The sequence below is a fragment of the Palaemon carinicauda genome, chromosome 10 (genome assembly GCF_036898095.1).
Source record: "Palaemon carinicauda isolate YSFRI2023 chromosome 10, ASM3689809v2, whole genome shotgun sequence".
Taxonomy (NCBI): Eukaryota; Metazoa; Arthropoda; class Malacostraca; order Decapoda; family Palaemonidae; genus Palaemon; species Palaemon carinicauda.
This window is the reverse complement of record NC_090734.1, coordinates 113,685,195-113,705,661: the sequence shown is the minus strand read 5'-3', so window position 1 is coordinate 113,705,661 and position 20,467 is coordinate 113,685,195. Positions and strand designations below refer to the sequence as shown.

The window sequence follows — 20,467 nt, the reverse complement described above, 5'->3', positions numbered from 1 at the left end:
TGGTTTTCGCACGCCTTTGTTAAATACACGACACCTACAAGGTATTCGCGCGAGGGTTGTAACCTCTGCATTCCATGCTTTTATCTTTCTCTAGTATATTTGGAAGATTTATATTAGAAAAGGTACAAAGAAGGACTTTTCACCGGGCGTCACAGGCCTCTTCCCAGAAATAGATTTTTCCTTCGTCAAAATCCCTTTACTAAAAAGAAGATATCTTCCAAGAAGTAATTTGTATGCTGCCCCTTTTTCTAATTTGACTGCCGCTTCATTACTAAGCACACCATGAACCAGGACTCAGCAAAAATTAACTTCTTTATCTGCACTGCAACAAATAGAGAGCCACTCTCAAATTTTTAAAACTAAAGGGTTGGTTGGATACCATACAGCTCTACGGTAAAGATATACAATGTTATGGAGAGCGCAAGTTTACAACTAAAACAAAAACTCTACACCCCAAATCCAACGCCAGCAATGGCTTTGGAGCTGTTCGTAAATATAAATCACCTATCTGTGTTGTTCTTCATGTTCTAAAAAGGTGAACCACATTTCTTCAATTATCATGTTGCCTTTTGAGCCAGTGTAATAATTAGAGATAGGGATCTCTGGAAGTTTCCAGGGAAGGTTGACTGATAGCCTAAAAGGTAGAACCCCGCTACTGGAAAGATTCAGGCTATTGAGCAGTTCTTTCACTCTGAATCCATAAGACTTTGGGGATGTAGAGTTAGCCTCATAGCAAGAGAAGAAATTCTCTTTATGGGCAGCTTCAAAAGACAGTGAATTAGGAAGACTCTGTAACCTATACCAATATGTAACCATAGTACACTGGTGATAGAAGTCCAGAGGCCACTCACCTGCATCAACTAAATGATTGGGGAGGGGGGAGAGGTGATCTAAAAGCACCAATAGCTAATTTGATGCCAGTATGATGAATGGAATCTAAAATCTTCAACTTGGTAGCAGAAACTGAATGAATATATTTTACATCCATATAAAAGTTTGGATAAAATAAGGGCTTTATACAGTCTTAGGAGTCTGACGATCTCCTCCCCATGATGTAAGGGCTAATACTTTAAAAATGTTCATAATCTCTAAACATTTAAATTTCAGCTTTTTGAGATGCAAAACCCAAGTTAGCTTTCAGTGAAATGCTAGGTCTAGAAATTGAGCTTCTTCAACACAGAGAATACGATGGTTTTTTATATATATACTGTATCTGGGTGTAAGCCATGAATGCGACAGAAATGAATGACAACTATTTTACTTGTAGAAAATTGAAGCCATTCAAATCTACCCATTTCAAAATTTGATTGATCGTGAGTCGAAGCTTTCTTTCAACTGTTGTCATTCTTGCTCCTGCAAATGAAACAGAAAGGTCATCGACAAAGAGAGTATGGAGAAAGTCATCTGGAATCATGGAAGAAATCCTATTAATTGCCAGCACAAATAATGTAACACTGAGTACGCTGCTCTGTGAGACTCCTTCCTGGCACTCTCAGAGTATTACCTATTCTAACATGAAAGAACTGTCTTTTTAAAAAGGCTTGAATGAATAAAGGCACCTCTTAGACCAAACTCACGGACAGTTTTAAGGGTACCATACCTCCATGTGGTATTGTAAGCTTTTTCAAGATCAAAGAACACTGTCACATGATGTTTCTTGGAAGCAAATGACTCGCAAATGGATGACTCTGAACAAACAAGTGCAGCCATTGTAGAGTGCGATCTTCAAAACCCACACTGAAGTGGTGATAAAATACCCTTCTTTTCTAGTATCCATACAAACCTTGCATTGACCAGTTTTTCCATGATTTTACACAAACTACATGCCAATGTAATTAGCCGGTAGCTTGCAGCTAAAACTTTGTCTTTTCCAGGTTTTAAAAAAGTTAAAATAATGACCAGTTCCCAAATAGATGGGAATCTATGGTTTCGCCATATTTGGTTATTGATACTTATGATAAAAACTTTAGTGTTACTTTTCACATGCTTTATTATTACATAAGGTATTTCATCTGAGCCTGGGGCTGCATCATTGCATGAAAATACCAACATGTTATAATGTGACAAATTTTGATGTAATCTGTATATTTCCCGCTGTAGCATTGCATGATATCAACATGTTATAATGTGAAAAATTTCAATGTAATCTGTATTTTTCCTAACTTTACAAACCTGATTTTTTACATAGGAATATGACTTCAGTAAAGCTGGAAAACTACTGTTAAAACTTTTAACGAGGTGTCAACAACCATATCCAGTAGGATGTTACCAGTTGGTAGCAGGAAGGCACTGGACCCCCTCACTTACTACAACTCCACTTTAATTGCAGACAGGACTTCCAGGGATAGGTGATGGCTGACAAGTTTGAGTAAAGAACTCAGGTTTGTATAGTTAGAAAGAATACAACTTATTTACAAACTTGTCATTTGTTCCTACATGAATACAAACCTTTGTTCTTTACATAGGAGATTTGTCCTTAGGTAGGTACAAGTCCCCTTTCCAACTGGCTCTAAACCTTTACCTGGGATTCCTACACTCGAGCATGATAATGCGTAAGGAGTGAGAATCCTGACACCAGTAGGTCAACTGCCAGTGACCGGCAAAAAGTAAGTGTAAGAATATATCTGTGACCACGTCTCAGGAAAAATATGCGCAAAGGTTTGCGAGTACACACACATCCACATACTACACTGCCCTTCGTGAGAGTGGGACGTAATGGTTAAAATAGGTAGTAGGATAGTCTGGGCACCAGCCACCTGCTGAGATACTACTGTCAGAAATATATTGGGTCCTTTGACTGGCCAGACAATACTATTTTGGATCCCTCTCTCTGGTTACGGCTCATTTTTACTTTGTCCACACATACACCAAATAGTCTAGCTTATTCTTTCCACATTTTCTTCTGCCCTCGTTCACCTGACAACACTGAGATTACCAATCAATTCTTCTTTGATCAAGGGGTTAACTACTGCACTGTAATTGTTCAGTGGATACTTTCCTCTTGGTAAGGGTAGAAGAGACTCTTAAACTATGGTAAGTAGCTCTTTTAGGACACTCCAAAATCAAACGATTGTTCTCTAGTCTTGGGTAGTGCCATAGTCTCTGTACCATGGTCTTTCACTATCTTGGGTTAGAGTTCTCTTGCTTGAAGGAACACTTGGGCACACTATTCTATCTTAATTCTCTTCCTCTTGGATTTTTTAAGTTTTTATAGTTTATATATGAAAGAATTAATTCAATGTTATTACTTTTCTTAAAATATCTTATTTCAATTGTTAATTACTTCTCTTATACTGTAGTTTATTTCCTAATTTCCTTTCCTCACTGGGCTATTTTTCCCTGATGGACCCCTTGGCCTCATAGTATCCTGCTTTTCCAACTAGTGTTGTAGCTAAGCAAGTAATAATAATAATAATAATAATGTATATAATAGCTATGAGCAGTCAACAAGCCCCGCTGACAGAGTGTTGGATGCTGTGGCCCAAAAAAGAGGAAGATTATTATTATTATTATTATCATTATTATTATTATTATTATTACTTGCAAAGTTAAAACCTTAATTGGAAAAGCAGAATGATATAAGCCCGAGGGCTCCAACAGGGAAAATACCCAGTGAGGAGAGGAAATAAGTTAACTAACAGAAAAGTGATTAACAATTAAAATAAAATATTTTAAGAACAGTAACAGCATTAAAATAAATACAACAAATTTGGAAATAATTTGTATATTTCCTAGCGTACCAATCTGGAGCTATTTATAGGGGTATTACTTTCGGCGTAACTGAAAAAAGAGCAAAGACAATTTTAGTGAGGGATAACTACCCCATCCGCTAGTTAGCAGGTAGGGGTGAGATAATCCGGCTACCCCGCTCACTCACACCCGTCGGCTGAGTAACCACTTTGCTCTCTGGCAGGACTTCTTGGGGGACAGGGTGGCAAGCCAATTTGTATAAATAGCTCCAGATTTGTATGCTAGTAAAACACATATAACTTCCAAATTCTTTATTTGTTACGGTGCAAATACAAACCATTTGCTATTTATAAAGGTGACTTACTCTTAAGAGGAAGGAAGTCTTTACCAACTGGCCTTGGCTATGACAAGGGGTTCTCTCTACTTTGATTTGAGATCAAGAGTAGTAGGAACCCTACCCTCGCTAAAATCAAGTGCCGATATAGGATAAAGCTACAATGAATTAATGTTTGTGAGGGAAAAAAAAAGCTTTATGATTTGTGAGAAAAAAAAATTAACTGTCATTTAAATTCAAAATAAATTGTAATATTTTTGTTAACCCTCAAGTGGCCACCCCCAAAAATAACTTAATCTGTTATTGTTTCTTCTAACAAGTAATGACTGCAAGACCCTACCCGGAGTAGGGAGTCGGTACTAGAAAAGGAGTAATATTTCATAATCCTGCACCTGTTTACGTCGCTTGTCAGCCTAGTGAAGACTCATAGGCAGGTGTACCTGGGTAAATTACCTGAGTGATTTGGACTCCCCTCTGCTTTTGAAAGTGATAGCCTATAGACTTAAGCTGGTGAACATATATTTTCTAGTTTTTTAACGTGGGGAATTCTTAGGATATTAGTGCAGTGGAAACTTTAGTGGAAGAAACCCCCATGGCTGAATATATATGGTAGGGTTCTCCATTAAATTTGATAATTTCTTGTGCTGCCAGCTGGGAACTTTGACAATGATTGTAGCTGCCAGAGTTGGCTGCTGAAACATTTGGTGTTTGGATATTTATTGTAGCGATAATGTTGCTTGGTGAGATAGTTGGACCACCCAGGAAACAGCAACGTACACACGGACTGCGCGAACGCCTACCTGTATCCCTAGTCGAGGAACATCTAGACCTTGATCGTAAACGCGCGGTTTGCGATTGTGAACGTACTGTACGTGAACGTGAGTGTTTAGCTCTCATTCGAGAACGTTGTGACTGCGTAGCTCGCGAATGTGAGCATCGGCCTCGCGAACGTGAACGTCGCTCTCATGAGCATGAACGTCCCCCTTACTAACAGGAACTTCGTCCTCGCGAGCGTTGTCCTCGTCATCTACTGTAGATTGTTGAGATCTAGAACACGAGCGTCTGGACCTAAGTCTAGACTGGGATGCTCGTGATCGTGCAGAGAGCGATTGTGAGACTTCTCCTCGTGAAGAGGAACGCCTCTGAGGAGAGTGTTGAGACCGATGGTCTCGTGAGCGTGAAGCTCTAGAGCAAGAAAGCCTTCTAGAGGAAGAGCGTTCGGATCGTGATGACCTACAACACAGTGTGCCCCGAAGGACGAGGAGATGGAGAAACTCATCCCAGCGCGCTGCTTGTGGAAGGAGCTCTGGTCTCTGGAAAATCATCACCTGCACCCGAAGAGTACCTGTGGGAAGAAACAAGGTTGGAGGTTACACAACGATGAAGTCGCAGGATGGCAAGTGGGATCGTCATCAACAGGAGGCCGTTGGAGGGGCAAAAGGGAGCGATCATCTCGTCCACACATGGAAGGTCTAGGGGAGGGTGACAGAAGGACTTTGCAAGCTCCAAAGCATGAGATGTTGAAGGCTCTGGAGAAGGGGCCCTTCCTGGCACTGTGATGGTGGAGACGAACAAGTTTTTCCTTCAAGGGAGGCACAGAAACCCCTAAGATTGGCCATACCTGCAACACATCTGCAAGGGAAAATGTCACCTAGGCGGCTGGAGGTGAAGTTGCACCTCTAGAGGAAGCAACTACCCCGCCCAGTACCCCGGGGTTGCCAAGAGTTGGACGGTCTGCACTCATGCTCGATCATCCCTCAGGAGAGCGCGAACGAGAAAGAGCTTTTGAAAGAGATTTGGGAGTGCAAGAAGAAGAATGCGCTTTCCTCGGCCATGAGGGAGAAAGATCGTATTTAGCCTTCTTTCTGAGCCGCCCAAATTTCTCCCATTGAGAGGCAGGTCACTCCCTATACTCTGCACAGGGTGGACCCTGCTTGCAACGATGCCCTATACACGGACACAGTGAGTGCGGGTCGGTATCCAGTGATGACATGAAGGTACCGCATGCAGCACCCTCGCGCCCAGGACAGGTCCGCACAAAGGCGATCCGAAGAAAGCACACAACTGAAAAGAAAAAAAAAAAATTAAATGTCCAATGACAGCTTTGGGAGGAGAGAGAGGAGACGTCCACTCTCTACCGAACCAAAACGAAGAGTGATGTAGCTCACAGTGTGAGAGTATACTGTACTGTATACAGTATAGAGGTGGCTGGGTAACCCCTGTCACCACGGCCCAATCCTCTCAAGTGGTTAGGCATTAGTATGGGAACAACAAGTGATTTAATTAATTGCGAAGCAACTGACTTTCAATAAGCGAGAGTGAGAACATTAATTTAACTGAACTAGCTGGGACGTGTGTTGTTCATGTATGTCAGCCAGAAAACCCTGAAGGGTTGGCGTGTAGACACAGATGGGAATAGACTTCCTACACAGAGGAGTGTGATCTTAAGACTTCATGGAAACCTAACTCAAAGGAGGTGAAGAAGTTAAAGGAAACATGATAGCATTAATCAAATTCCTGACTCAAGGACAATATCCTTGAGATGCCATAGCGACACCAAGGAAACAGAGATCAAGAGTGAAGCTGAAATTTGCCCAATTTCCAGCCAGCAGGGACAGAGGTATGTCTCCAACAACTGCTGAAATCAAAGTGAAGTTGTAGTGAGTGAGCTGGGGGTGGAGTGCTTTCCTGCTAATGACTGATAACTATCTACTGTAAATGGTTGTTGACATCCCATTTAAAAGTTTTAACAAGTGTTCCAGCTTTGCTGAAGTAATACTCCTATGTCAAAAATGAGGTTTTGTATTCGTGTAGCACCAAACAATTTTTATAGCCCATTAATGGTTAGTTTAAAAATGTTATTTTTATAATAAAATAAATTTTTGAATATACTTACCCAGTGATTATAATAGCTGCAACTCTGTTGCTCGACAGAAAACTCTAAGGTAAAATTCGCCAGCAATCGCTACACAGGTTGCGGGTGTGCCCAACAGCGCCATCTGTCGTCCAGATACCCAGTACTCAATGTAAACAAAGAACCCAATTTTCTCCTCGTTCCACTGCGTCTCTATTGGGGAGGAAGGGAGGGTCCTTTAATTTATAATCACCGGGTAAGTATATTCAAAAATTTATTTTATTATAAAAATAACATTTTTCAATATTTAACTTAGCCGGTGATTATAATAGCTGATTCACACCCAGGGGGGTGGGTAGAGACCAGCATTATATGTTTACATTATTATGAGCTAAGAATTTTTATTTCATTTTAGAAGTTATCAAAATAACAAAAACAAAATAAATAGGTACCTGGTAAGGAAGTCGACTTGAACAATTACTCTGCCTTTTTAAGTACGTCTTCCTTACGGAGCCTCGCGATCCTCTCAGGATGCTGATCGACCCCTAGGATCTGAAGTATCAAGGGTTGCAACCCATATAACAGGACCTCATCAAAACCCCTAATCTAGGCGCTTCTCAAGAAATGACTTTGACCACCCGCCAAATCAACCAGGATGCGAAAGGCTTCTTAGCCTTCCGGACAACCCAAAAACAACAATAAAAAACATTTCAAGGGAAAGATTAAAAAGGTTATGGAATTAGGGAATTGTAGTGGTTGAGCCCTCACCCACTACTGCACTCGCTGCTACGAATGGTCCCAGAGTGTAGCAGTCCTCGTAAAGAGACTGGACATCCTTAAGATAAAAAGACGCGAACACTGACTTGCTTCTCCAATAGGTTGCGTCCATTATACTTCGCAGAGATCTATTTTGTTTAAAGGCCATGGAAGTTACGACAGCTCTAACTTCGTGTGTCCTTACCCTCAGCAAAGCTTGGTCTTCCTCATTCAGATGGGAATGAGCTTCTCGTATTAACAGTCTGATAAAATAGGATAAGGCATTCTTTGACAGAGGCAAAGATGGTTTCTTAACTGAACACCATAAAGCTTCAGACGGGCCTCTTAAAGTTTTAGTTCGTTTTAAATAGAACTTAAGAGCTCTGACAGGGCATAAGACTCTTTCTAGTTCATTTCCAACCATATTCGATAAGCTTGGAATATCGAACGATTTTGGCCAAGGTCGAGAAGGCAGCTCGTTTTTGGCTAGAAAACCAAGTTGTAGAGAACATGTAGCCGTTTCAGATGAGAAACCGATGTTCTTGCTGAAGGCATGAATCTCACTGACTCTTTTAGCTGTGGCTAAGCAAACCAGGAAAAGAGTCTTTAAGGTGAGATCTTTCAGGGAGGCTGATTGTAGCGGCTCGAACCTGTCTGACATGAGGAATCTTAGTACCACGTCTAAATTCCAACCAGGTGTAACCAAACGACGCTCCTTCGTGGTCTCAAAAGACTTAAGGAGGTCCTGTAGATCTTTATTGTTGGAAAGATCTAAGCCTCTGTGACGGAAGACTGATGCCAACATGCTTCTGTAACCCTTGATAGTGGGAGCTGAAAGAGATCGTTCTTTCCTCAGATATAAGAGGAAGTCAGCTATTTGAGTTACAGAGGTACTGGTCGAGGATACTGATACTGTCTTGCACCAGTTTCGGAAGACTTCCCACTTCGATTGGTAGACTCTAAGGGTGGATGTTCTCCTTGCTCTAGCAATCGCCCTGGCTGCCTCCTTCGAAAAGCCTCTAGCTCTCGAGAGTCTTTCGATAGTCTGAAGGCAGTCAGACGAAGAGCGTGGAGGCCTTGGTGTACCTTCTTTACGTGTGGCTGACGTAGAAGGTCCACCCTTAGGGGAAGTGTTCTGGGAACGTCTACTAGCCATCGAAGTACCTCGGTGAACCATTCTCTCGCGGGCCAGAGGGGAGCAACTAGCGTCAACCTTGTCCCTTCGTGAGAGGCGAACTTCTGCAGTACCTTGTTGACAATCTTGAACGGAGGGAATGCATATAGATCTAGATGTGACCAATCTAGGAGAAAGGCATCTATATGAACTGCTGCTGGGTCCGGGATTGGTGAGCAATATATTGGGAGCCTCTTGGTCATCGAGGTTGTGAAGAGATCTATGGTCGGCTGGCCCCAGGTGGCCCAAAGACTCTTGCATACATCCTTGTGGAGGGTCCATTCTGTTGGAAGAATTTGTCCCTTCCGACTGAGACAATCTGCCATGACATTCAAGTTGCCTTGGATGAACCTCGTAACTAGCGATATGTTTAGACTTTTTGACCAGGTGAGGAGGTCCCTTACGATCTCGTACAACGTCAGTGAGTGGGTCCCTCCTTGCTTGGAGATGTACGCCAAAGCCGTGGTGTTGTCCGAGTTCACCTCCACCACTTTGCCTTGAAGGAGAGACCTGAAGCTTTTCAAGGCCAGATGTACTGCCAGTAGCTCCTTGCAGTTGATATGCATTGTCCTTTGACTCGAGTTCCATATTCCCGAGCATTCCCGACCGTCTAATGTCGCGCCCCAGCCTACGTCCGATGCGTCCGAGAAGAGAACGTGGTTGGGAGTCTGAACAGCCAGGGGCAGACCCTCTCTGAGGCTGATACTGTCCTTCCACCATGTCAGGCAAGACTTCATCTTCTCGGAAATGGGGATCGAGACCGCTTCTAGCGTCTTGTCCTTTTTCCAGTGAAATGCTAGGTGATATTGAAAAGGACGGAGGTGTAGTCTTCCTAATGCTACGAACTGTTCCAGGGATGATAGCGTCCCTATCAGACTCATCCACTTCCTGACTGAACATCGTTCCTTCTTCAGCATGTTCTGGATGCATAACTGGGCTTGGCTTGTTCTGGGGGCCGACGGAAAAGCCCGAAAAGCTAGACTGTGAATTTCCATCCCTAAATACACAATAGTTTGGGATGGGACCACTTGAGACTTTTCCATATTGACAAGGAGACCCAATTCCTTGGTCAGATCTAGAGTCCACTTTAGATCCTTCAGACAGCGACGACTGGAAGAAGCTCTGAGAAGCCAGTCGTCCAAATAGAGGGAGGCTCGGATGTCCGCTAAATGAAGGAATTTGGCTACATTCCTCATCAGCCTCGTAAACACAAGAGGAGCTGTGCTTAGGCCAAAGCACAGGGCTTGAAACTGGTAGACAACCTTTTCGAAAACGAATCTCAGAAAAGGTTGGGAGTCCGGGTGGATGGGGACATGGAAGTAGGCGTCCCTTAGGTCTAACGAGACCATCCAGTCTTCCCTTCTGACCGCTGCTACAACCGACTTTGTGGTCTCCATGGAGAACGTCTGCTTTGTGACAAAGACATTCAGCGCACTGACGTCTAGCACCGGCCTCCACCCTCCTGTCTTCTTGGACACCAAGAAGAGACGGTTGTAGAATCCTGGGGTTTGATGGTCCAGGACTTTGACTACCGCTCCCTTCTCTAGTAAGAGAGACACTTCCTATTTCAATGCCCGTCTCTTGTCTTCCTCTCTGTACCTGGGAGAGAGATCGATGGGGGACGTTGCTAGAGGGGGTTTTCGTACAAACGGGATCTTGTACCCCTCTCTGAGCAACTTCACAGATTGTGCATGTGCGCCTCTCTTTTCCCAGGTCTGCCAGAAGTTCTTGAGTCTGGCTCCCACTGCTGTCTGAAGAAGTTGGCAGTCAGACTCTGCCCTTAAAGGACTTGGTTCCTTTCTTCTTTCCACGTCTCCCTTCGGCACGAGCACCTCCTCTGCTGGAGGCTCTGCCACGAAAGGGCGGAATAAAACGGGACGCTGGAGTGTCCATCCTTGGTCTAGCTGACAAGGTAGGCAAAGGGGTGGCTTTGCGAGCAGAAGACGCAACAAGATCATGAGTATCCTTCTGTATCAAAGAAGCGGCAATCTCCTTAATCAGGTCCTCTGGAAAAAGGCACTTAGAAAGAGGAGCAAACAGAAGTTCGGATCTCTGGCATGGGGTAACTCCAGCTGAAAGGAATGAACACAGGTTTTCACGCTTCTTAAGGACTCCGGACACAAAGGATGCCGCAAGCTCATTAGACCCATCACGTATGGCCTTGTCCATGCAGGACATAATGAGCAAGGAAGTCTCCTTCTCCGTCGGAGAGATCTTTCTGCTTAGAGCTCCTAGACACCAGTCTAAGAAGTTGAATACCTCGAAGGCTCTAAATATCCCTTTCAAAAGGTGGTCCAGGTCCGAAGATGACCAACATATCTTTGAGCGTCTCATGGCTAGGCGGCGGGGAGAGTCTACAAGACTTGAGAAGTCGCCCTGGGCAGAGGCAGGAACTCCCAAGCCGAGAACTTCTCCCGTGGCATACCAGACGCTCGATCTAGAAGAGAGTCTAGCAGGGGGAAACGTAAAAGCTGTCTTCCCTAAACTCTTTTTGGACTGCAGCCATTCTCCAATCACTCGCAAAGCTCTCTTGGATGAGCGTGCGAGGACGAGTCTAGTAAAGGCAGGAGCAGTTGACGGCATGCCTAACACAAACTCTGACGGAGGCGAACGCGGAGCTACAGACACAAACTGGTCCGGAAACATCTCTTTGAACAAGGCCAAAACTTTCCTAAAGTCCAAATAGGGTTGCGTAGACTTAGGCTCGTCCAGTTCTGAGTGCGGTTCATCTTCATGTGCAGCACCATCATCATCAGAAAGTCCCTCATCCGATAACTGATGAGGGAACGGCAACTGAGTGGGTAACGGCTGGTTGGCTGAGTCCGGCCGCACGGGTGCATGCGTGACTGAGCCGGACGCAACGTCATGGAACTGTTGCCCAGTCTGTGAGCTGGCAACAACCATAGCAGCGCGGGGACGCACAGCGTCTACTCCAGACTGTCTAGACTGATGTGGGTGCGCAGTGGCAACCACACTGGGTTGCGGAGGTTGACGCACCGCGTCAAAACAAAACAACTCTGACGGTTGTTGAACCTCACGGACGTCAACGGATACCTCCGTGCGTCGCTGAACGTCAACATGCGGCTGGCATATCACACTGGAACGCATGGGTGGCGGAACTCTCTCAACTGGAGTGCGTGAGAAGGTTACCTCAGCGTCCCCAGGACGCACAACCGATCGTGTGGGTGGTTGTAGGCAAGGAGCTGCACTAGCTACTGGTGCGGCAGCAACCTTCTCCGCACGAAAGTCCTGCATAAGCGACGTAAGTTGCGACTGCATGTCTTGCAGTAAAGACCACTTAGGGTCTACAGGAGCAGGTGCGGCGACAGACGGTGTAACTGTCTGAAGCGGTACCGCTTTGCCTCTCTTAGGAGGTGAGCAGTCATCGGATGACTGCAGCAAGTCCGAACTGACCCAGTGGCTACAGCTGGGCCGTTGGACTTGCGCGGAAGGGACCGACTTGCGCTTTAACGGTCGTGAGACCTTGGTCCATGGTTTCTTACGAGAAACCTCTTCCGCAGACGAGGTATAAATGGGCTCTCTCGTCTTTGTTAGGCAGGGGCGATCTTGGGTAGATACGCCCGATACCACGGAGGGAACGTCTGTTCGCTGATTAAAGCCTCTCGAACCCATTTGTCGTACGACATTGCTTCTCCCCTGGACTTGGGAGCTTGCAAGAGGTCCCGGACTAGGAGGACAACAGGCACGAACAGACGAACCCTCAAGCGCAACACTATCCACTTCACTATCACTCACTTTAACACTTCCCACTGCACTTTTACACTTCAGCTCCTTGACATCCGCCATGAGCTGATTACGGTCACTAGCCAGTGACTCAACTCTCTCACCCAGAGCTTGGATGGCACGCATCATATCAGCCATCGAAGGTTCCTGAGTGCCAGAAGGGGGATTAGGAGCAACCACTACAGGGGAAGGAATAGGTTGTGGGGCATGAGGAGAGGAAATGTCAATAGAACGAGAGGAACTTCTCCTAACTCTATCTCTCTCTAGCCTACGTGTATACTTTTGGAATTCGATAAAATCGAATTCCGAAAGCCCAACGCACTCCTCACATCGATCTTCCAATTGACAGGTTTTATCCCGACAATTGGAACAAACAGTGTGAGGGTCGATAGAGGCCTTCGGAAGACGCCTTAAACAGTCCCTAGCATTGCACTTCCTAAATTTTGGGACTTGTGAAGGGTCAGCCATTTTGAATTGGTCAAAGGGGAATTCAAAAACTATCAAAAAGTCATCAACAAAGAATCCGTAATCAAAAAGAGTTCAAGGAATTGCGAAGAAAAAGCCTGCACAGCGAAAGCTCAAAACTAGAATAGTGTACTTCACCAATTAGTTGTGAAAACAAATCCAGTTTAGCAACAGCGAATAAGCACGTCTTGTCGGGAGCACGACAGAGAGAAAATTGAGTTCTTTGTTTACATTGAGTACTGGGTATCTGGACGACAGATGGCGCTGTTGGGCACACCCGCAACCTGTGTAGCGATCGCTGGCGAATTTTACCTTAGAGTTTTCTGTCGAGCAACAGAGTTGCAGCTATTATAATCACCGGCTAAGTTAAATATTGAAAAATCTGTAATAAGCACATTTTTGTTATGATCAATGGCCCTTTCCATTTGGAATACCACATATCACCACTATAGACAGTAACTGTAAATAATAATAATAATAAAAATGATAATAATCATAATAATACAGTAAGAATAAAGATAATAATAATAATACAGTACAATAATAATAATAATAATACACAACTGGCAATATTATGTAAATGGCACTGGATACTTACTGGATCCTTCTTCTATGGAATTTATTTCGTTCACTTTAAACTGATCGTTAATGGGAAGATCCTCCTCTATCTCTTCTCTGAAGTCATCTTTTACATTCTTCTCATCTCTGGTGATAACCTTCAAGTGATAGAAAAGTGTATTGGTTAACCTATTGAAATACTGTAAAAATACTGTAATGGTCAAGTATATATGACTTGATATGACAAATTCGTAGATAATTTGTATTTTTCCTAACTATACAGACCTTAGCTATTTATTAGGGGTTATACTTTCGGCGGAGCTGAAATGTCGAGCCATTAAAATTTAGCGAGGGTTAACTACCCACACCGCTAGTTAGCGGGGGTAGCTTGCTACCACTCCCATTCACACACCGTTGATTTAGTTACTTTGCTTGGAGGTAGGACTTCAAGGGGGATAGGGATGGCGGGCAAGTTTGTATAAATAGCTAAGGTTTGTATAGTTAGGAAAAATACAAATTATCTACGAATTTGTCATTTGTTCCGTAACTGGAATACAAACCACGCTATTTACTAGGGGTGACTCACCCATTAGGAAGGGTGGATGTCCCTGCCAATCTGGCTTTTGGCTTAGCCTGGGGGCTCCTTATCTGAGTATGTTATTACTCAAAAATAAGGAGTCCCTGCCCTTTCTAAAACTTTGCTACGCAAGGTCCGCAGCCTACACAAGCTGTGTGTTGAGACGTGCAGAAGTGTGACTGTCTAGGTAAAGTTATTCCGAGTCTATGTAGGAAAAACCTGATGTAACCAAGACTTCCCAATACCACCTCGCCAGGGTATGGGGACGCAACAGTATTAGCTTAATACTAGATACACAAGGGAGAATGGTTTACCTGCAGTGGTTTGAGGTCAGCTTATGCAGAGAACCTAGGATGCTGCTTCCCCCATGAGAGGGTAGGATGAAGAAAAGAATTGGAGCCAGTCAAATCTTTTCATTCACGCAGACTAAAACCGGGTAACAGTGCCCTCAACCTTCTGCTACTTGTCCAATAAGGAGCTTGAGGTATACAACCAGCTGTTGTGCACCCACCACCGGACCGATAGAGATCGTATCGAGTTCCTAAGGGTCACGTCTTGCAGGAGAGGGGTTGTGAAAGTCACCTGGAGCATTCACATCCTTTATAGTAAAACTTGCATCACAGAGTAATCTGCTAAGAAGGACCAGGGGCATAGTTTTATGCCCCTGACACTGTGAGTCGTCATGTCGAGATGATGTTTCAGTGATCCTCCTCTAGTCTCTCCCAATGCTGACAAGAGAAGGGACCCGGGCAGGCTGTTGCCGTTTTCTAGGTAAAGTCTCATACCTTACCCTGTGTACAGTAACGGATGATCTGGATCGTCCGTTACCTAGTTGAGACTTGTGTAGGATCCGTCACCTCTGGAGACTGTGTCTGGCGACATACTCAGGGACGAAACTGAATATTGTCTTTCGCCCTTCTCAATAATGGGCAATGTCCAAAGAGAGACCATGAAGTTCCTTGACTCGTATGGTTGCTGTCCGAGTGTGTAGGAACATTGTGTTCTTAAATCAGGAGAAAATTTGTTGTCTGGTGAAGTGGAACACAAGGAGGTCCCTTTAAGGATCGGAGATTTGAACCATGTTCCGAGAGGAATGTCTCAATTCCGATTGGGGAAAGGCAAGTTGTAAGTCCGTATGAGTTAGGAAAAGTCTATCAATGAGAGGGTGTCCCTTTCTTTCAGTTTGAAGGTGAAGGATCAAGGTTGAATGATCATCTTTACCTATCGGAACTGAATAGGGGGTCTTTTCCTCTTGTATATACTAGAGGATTCTGCTATTGCTCGAATCGAGGTATCGAGTGGAGAGACACACTTTCACATGACACCAACCACACAAGACCTTATACTGCCTGGTAGACTGATGCTGATGAATTCCTCAGATATCTATACAACCTTTGCACAAAGAGGTATTGGGTAGTCTTCAGGCGTACAATCATAGCAAAGCTATAACTTGTGGTAGGTGTCGAAGTGGGTTGTCTGTGATGTGGAGAGGATTCTCTTGGAGAGACTATCAGGAGCTGCAAAAGATTTGGAAACTGTTCTGCATAATGCCATAGAAGAGCTAGGAGAGTCCTTGAGAGGTTGACTGATGTTCTAGCCTTCTCGAGTGCCCTTCTCCAGATAAAACAGGGAGGAGACGTAAACGTCATTGTTGTACCCACCGTTGTTGCCAGAGAGCCTTGGGGTCTAGGGCCGGTGATTAATGGCAGCCTGAGATTCAGGAGCGTTGCGAACAGACCGCTAGTTGAAGGACCTCATAAAGTCGGGACTTTGTTGGCTACATAGCGATACAAAGTCCATTCGGTATACCTTATCTGAGATGCTGTGCACAGATTGTCGGCGAGCACGTTCTTCCAGTCTGGAATGAAGCGGGCTGATAGTGGTACCGAACGGACTTTGGCCCATCTTAGTGTTTATACTGTTAGATGGGAAGAGGCTACGAGCAAGTTCCTTCTTGCTTGTCGATGTGAGTCTCTATGTGGTGTGTGGTGTGTCGTCCATCACATAACTGAGTGGTCTGTTATGAACCGATGAGGCTGCTGAAAGACCGGAAAGTTGGCCTTCATCTCTTAAGAGATTTAAGTGAAGGTACTTTCGGGCTCTGTCCAGAGGGCTGAGGTCGTGTGTGCAGCACTATGGTCCCTCCTCTCTTCTTTTTCCGACTCAAGTCTCTTGGAATGGAAGTCGTTCTCGTTTCGAGAAGGTTTTCTGGGGATTGGTGTCTAGAATCATTCCCAGATACACCAGTCTCCTGGGAGGGAAGTAGGGAAGACTTCCGTAGGTTTACCCTGATCACTGGATCTTGGTAAAAAGACTTCAGAAGTTCCAGTGTTAATGCAAGGTTGCTACTGAGTCTGCTAAGGTCAGTCAGTCATCCCGAGAGAGAGGAGACAGAAGCCGATCCTGTGAGACCAGGATGGGTGTAGTGGAAAGACCGAAGCACAGTGCCTTGAACTGGTGTTTCTTGTTTGTCTAGACTGAATCTTCCAACCTTCCTAGATGGATGGTTTGGACCTGGGAGTAAGTGTCCTTTAGGTCCAGTGTGAAAATGAAGACCTGAGGTCGTAGCCCTTGTTCGAACTCCAACATGGTGTGGACATCGACCCAAAGGGACAGCTCCTTGCGGATCCTTTTGCATGGAAGATTGTCGACGCTGCCGTCTTGACTCGTGTCGTAAAGGATCAGACGCGATACCCAGTGTAAGAATTCTTCTCTGAGAGAGAATTTCTTTAACTAAGAGAAGGAAGGCAACGCTTAGCCTTGCCATGCGCCCTGATGGGATTGATGCTATTCCTTAGAATAGAATCAATCTGGCGAATGTTAATCAATGGTTAACCGTTGGGTATCGTGGTTACTGTGCAGTTGGAGAGTGCTCGCAAGAAGTTCCCTGTCGGCAAGCCGTTGATGAGGGTTGTCGAACGCTTGCCGATCACTTTAGTGTGATGGCGAACGGCCAGTAGCGAGAAGTATGTTGTATACCTTCTGATCCAGGAACTACAGGAAGCGGTTGAATAGTAAGTTCGAGTCACGAACTGCTGGCAAATTGCCGATGACCGATGGTGAGTTAGAGATCAGCAAGCTGATTATGGTCCCCCCTGGTTGGTCAGAGATCAGCAAGCTGAAGATGGGCTGGTAAGAGATCAGCGAGCTGAGTTCAATGATCGAAGAAAGATGAGCTGCCCATCAGTGATCTAGTGATCAACAAGCTGATGACTGGTTATTGACTAGTAATCGGTGATTGGAACGCTAGCAATCAGAGATCGTTAGTCATTGGAGGGACTAGAGGTCAAAGATCAGCGTTGAGGTAGCAATTTGCGATCTGGTGATCGGCGAACTAGCAATCAGCAAACCATGAACTAGCTATCAGCAAACAGTGGTCTATAGATCAGACTGTTGATGCTTTCCTGTTTGCTGACGGTGGTCTGTCAAGGAAAAAAGAAACTTCAGAAGAGACAGGGACCAAGGATTCCCCGTTTCGATTCCCCTTGTAAGATGGAATCTTCGGGATCTTGGATCCTTCTGTGAAGCCTCTTTCCTCTTTTCCCGGCGGCATGCATTTGCGGGGATAGGAATGGGGCAATGGTGACCTGTCCAAAAAGTTTTATTCCTTTTTCTGCCTATTACGCGATTGTGCAGGAGAGTACTGGAGCGCTGGCACACATGATGATGCTGGTGCTCAGTTTTTGCTGAAGCGCAGAAGAGCGCTGGCGCATTGGATCTGCGAGTACTGGCTCTTTGGCAAGAGCTGGTGCATTGGATCTCAGACCGCAACTGGGCAGTAGGGCGCAGGAAAGCGCAGAAGAGCGCTGGCGCGCAGTAAGGCAATGTGTAGATTTGTGCAGTCTCCTTAGAATGCACTGAAGCGTGTGACTGGTTGCACAAGGGCGAGTGCATTGGCGCGCGCGTGAGAGTACTATTGGTGCACGCGGAAGGCTTTGGCGCGCAAGCGTGCGCGCGTGCGGAAGTTCCATTGTCGCGCGCGAAGACCAATGGCGCGGGCACAGAAGACCATTGGCATGCGCACGTAGGAGGCCATCGGCGCCCGCGTGCGGAAGACTGTTGGCATGTGGAAGACTGTCGGCACACGCAAGACTGCTGGCGTGCGCGCGCGGAAGACTGTCGGCACGCGCAAGACTGCTGGCACGCGCGCGCGGAAGACTGTCGGCACGCGCAAGACTGCTGGCGCGCGCGGAAGACTATTGGCGTGCGCGCTGAAGACTGTTGGCGCATGCGAGTGGAACCCCGCTGGCGGGCGACCGTTGGCGGGCGACCGTTGGCGGGCGGGCGGGCACGCGCATGGTAGGTTGGCCGGTCAGCTGGCACGACAATCAGGAACTAGGATGTCCCCTTTGGAAGGGCGAAGATCCACCGATGGCAACCGTGAAAGGTCCGTAGAGGAGTCCAGGACCGAAGTCCACGAACTAAGCTGCAGCGCAAGGTTGTGCTGGTAGGTCTGCTGGTAGGATGATCAGGAACTGATGACGCTCATGAGGGCCGGTGGACCAGCAAGCTGACCTTAGCAGAGTGATCCTTCAATCCTTCGTAGAGGTGTCTATATGACTGGCCTCTTTCGCGAACGAGAGAGGTGAACACTTTGTAGGAGAGACTTGCCTAAGACAGTGCTCCACCCCTGAAGGAAGAAAGACTCAGCAAGGGGGGAGAGTAGTCGAGGCGAAGACAGTAATCGAAGTCTGTGAAGTGTTGATCAAGTGTTGCCACGGGCATGCTTCTGAGAGAAGGGATGACGCCCATTAGGGCTGGTGGATCAGCAAGCTGACCTTCAACAGTAGCGATCCTACGAAGAGGAGTCTCTATGAGTGGCCTCTCTCGCGAACGAGAGAGGTGATCATTTCACAGAAGAGACTTGATGACGCTCATTAGGGCCAGAGGATAAGCAAGCTGACCTTCAACAGTAGCGATCCTCCGAAGAGGAGTCTCTAGAGTGGCCTCTCTCGCGAATGAGAGAGGTGAACACTTCGTAGAAGAGACTTGATGACGCCCACTAGGGCCGGTGGATCAGCAAGCTGACCTTCAACAGTAGCCATCCTCCGAAGAGGAGTCTGTAGAGTGGCCTCTCTCGCGAACGAGAGAGGTGAACACTTCGTAGAAGAGACTTGATGATGCCCACTAGGGCCGGTGGATCAGCAAGCAGCAAGCTGACCTTCAACAGTAGAGATCCTCCGAGAGGAATCTCTAGAGTGGCCTCTCTCGCGAACGAGAGAGGTGATCACTTCGTAGAAGAGACTTGATGATGCCCATTAGGGCCGGAGGATCAGCAAGCTGACCTTCAACAGTAGTGATCCTCCGAAGAGGAGTCTCTATAAGTGGCCTCTCTCGCGAACGAGACAGGTGAACACTTTAGTAGAAGAGACTTGATGATGCCCACTAGGGCAGGTGGATCAGCAAGCTGACCTTCAACAGTAGCGATCCTCCGAAGAGGAGTCTCTATGAGTGGCCTCTCTCGCGAACAAGAGAGGTGAACACTTTGTAGAAGAGACTTGCCTAAGACTGTGCTCCACCCCTGAAGGAAGAGGGACTCAGCAAGAGGGGAGAGAAGTCTGGGCGAAGGCAGCAACAGCAGTCGGAAACGATGAATTTATTAAGATGTGGGAAGTTCTCCCTCGGAAGGGAGAAACAACCTCTCACCTGGGGAGGAAACTTACCCTCGGAAGGGAAAGCTGTCCAACCCCTGGAAGCGAACCTCCTAGTTAGCGTTTTAAGATGATCTGAAGTGCTGGTCATGTTGTCACAGCCGTACTTCTAAGAGAAGGAATGACGCCCAAAACGACATCCTCTGAGGGACGGCAGTGAGAGCAGATTCCCCGGGCATGAACAGAACAGCTCTGCTTCATCGGCACTCTTAGTCGAATGAAGAAAAAACTGCATAGTTAACTCTAAAGAGGAACCCCAAGGGAACAGCATAAAATAAGTATTGCGCCCTTCCTTCCCCAGTCGACATCCACTGGAGAAGGGGGGAGCGGAGTAACTGTAATAAAAAAAACAAAATTACAATTATTTAAATCAGCTAAGAATATTCACTAATAGTGAGAACCACTGATCCTCCGAAGGGAAGTGTTCCCCACGGAGAAAAGCTGATAAGTTAAAATTACAATTATAATTTCACTAAAAATAATTGAGACAAACAATCGGAAGCGCAACCTAACCCGCGAACGGGAAAGGTGCTCTTCGCTTTGGTACACTGTTGTTGAAAGGTGAACGACCTTGAGAAGAGAAAGACCGTAGTCAATCTCTGAGAGGCCACATTCCCTTCGCTCAGTAATCCCTGTTTCCCGTAGGAAAAGGGAAAAGGCGAAG

At 45.8% G+C, this 20,467-nt stretch overlaps 1 protein-coding gene across 1 annotated transcript in view; it reads right to left on the bottom strand.

Moving 5' to 3' along the window:
- ais (aramis) overlaps positions 1–20,467 on the bottom strand; it is a 111,372-nt gene that overhangs the window by 77,640 nt on the left and 13,265 nt on the right. Inside the window, exon 2 of the mRNA XM_068381690.1 lies at positions 13,616–13,733. Coding sequence (XP_068237791.1) covers positions 13,616–13,733 — 118 coding nt within the window. The remainder of the gene's footprint in view (positions 1–13,615; positions 13,734–20,467) is intronic.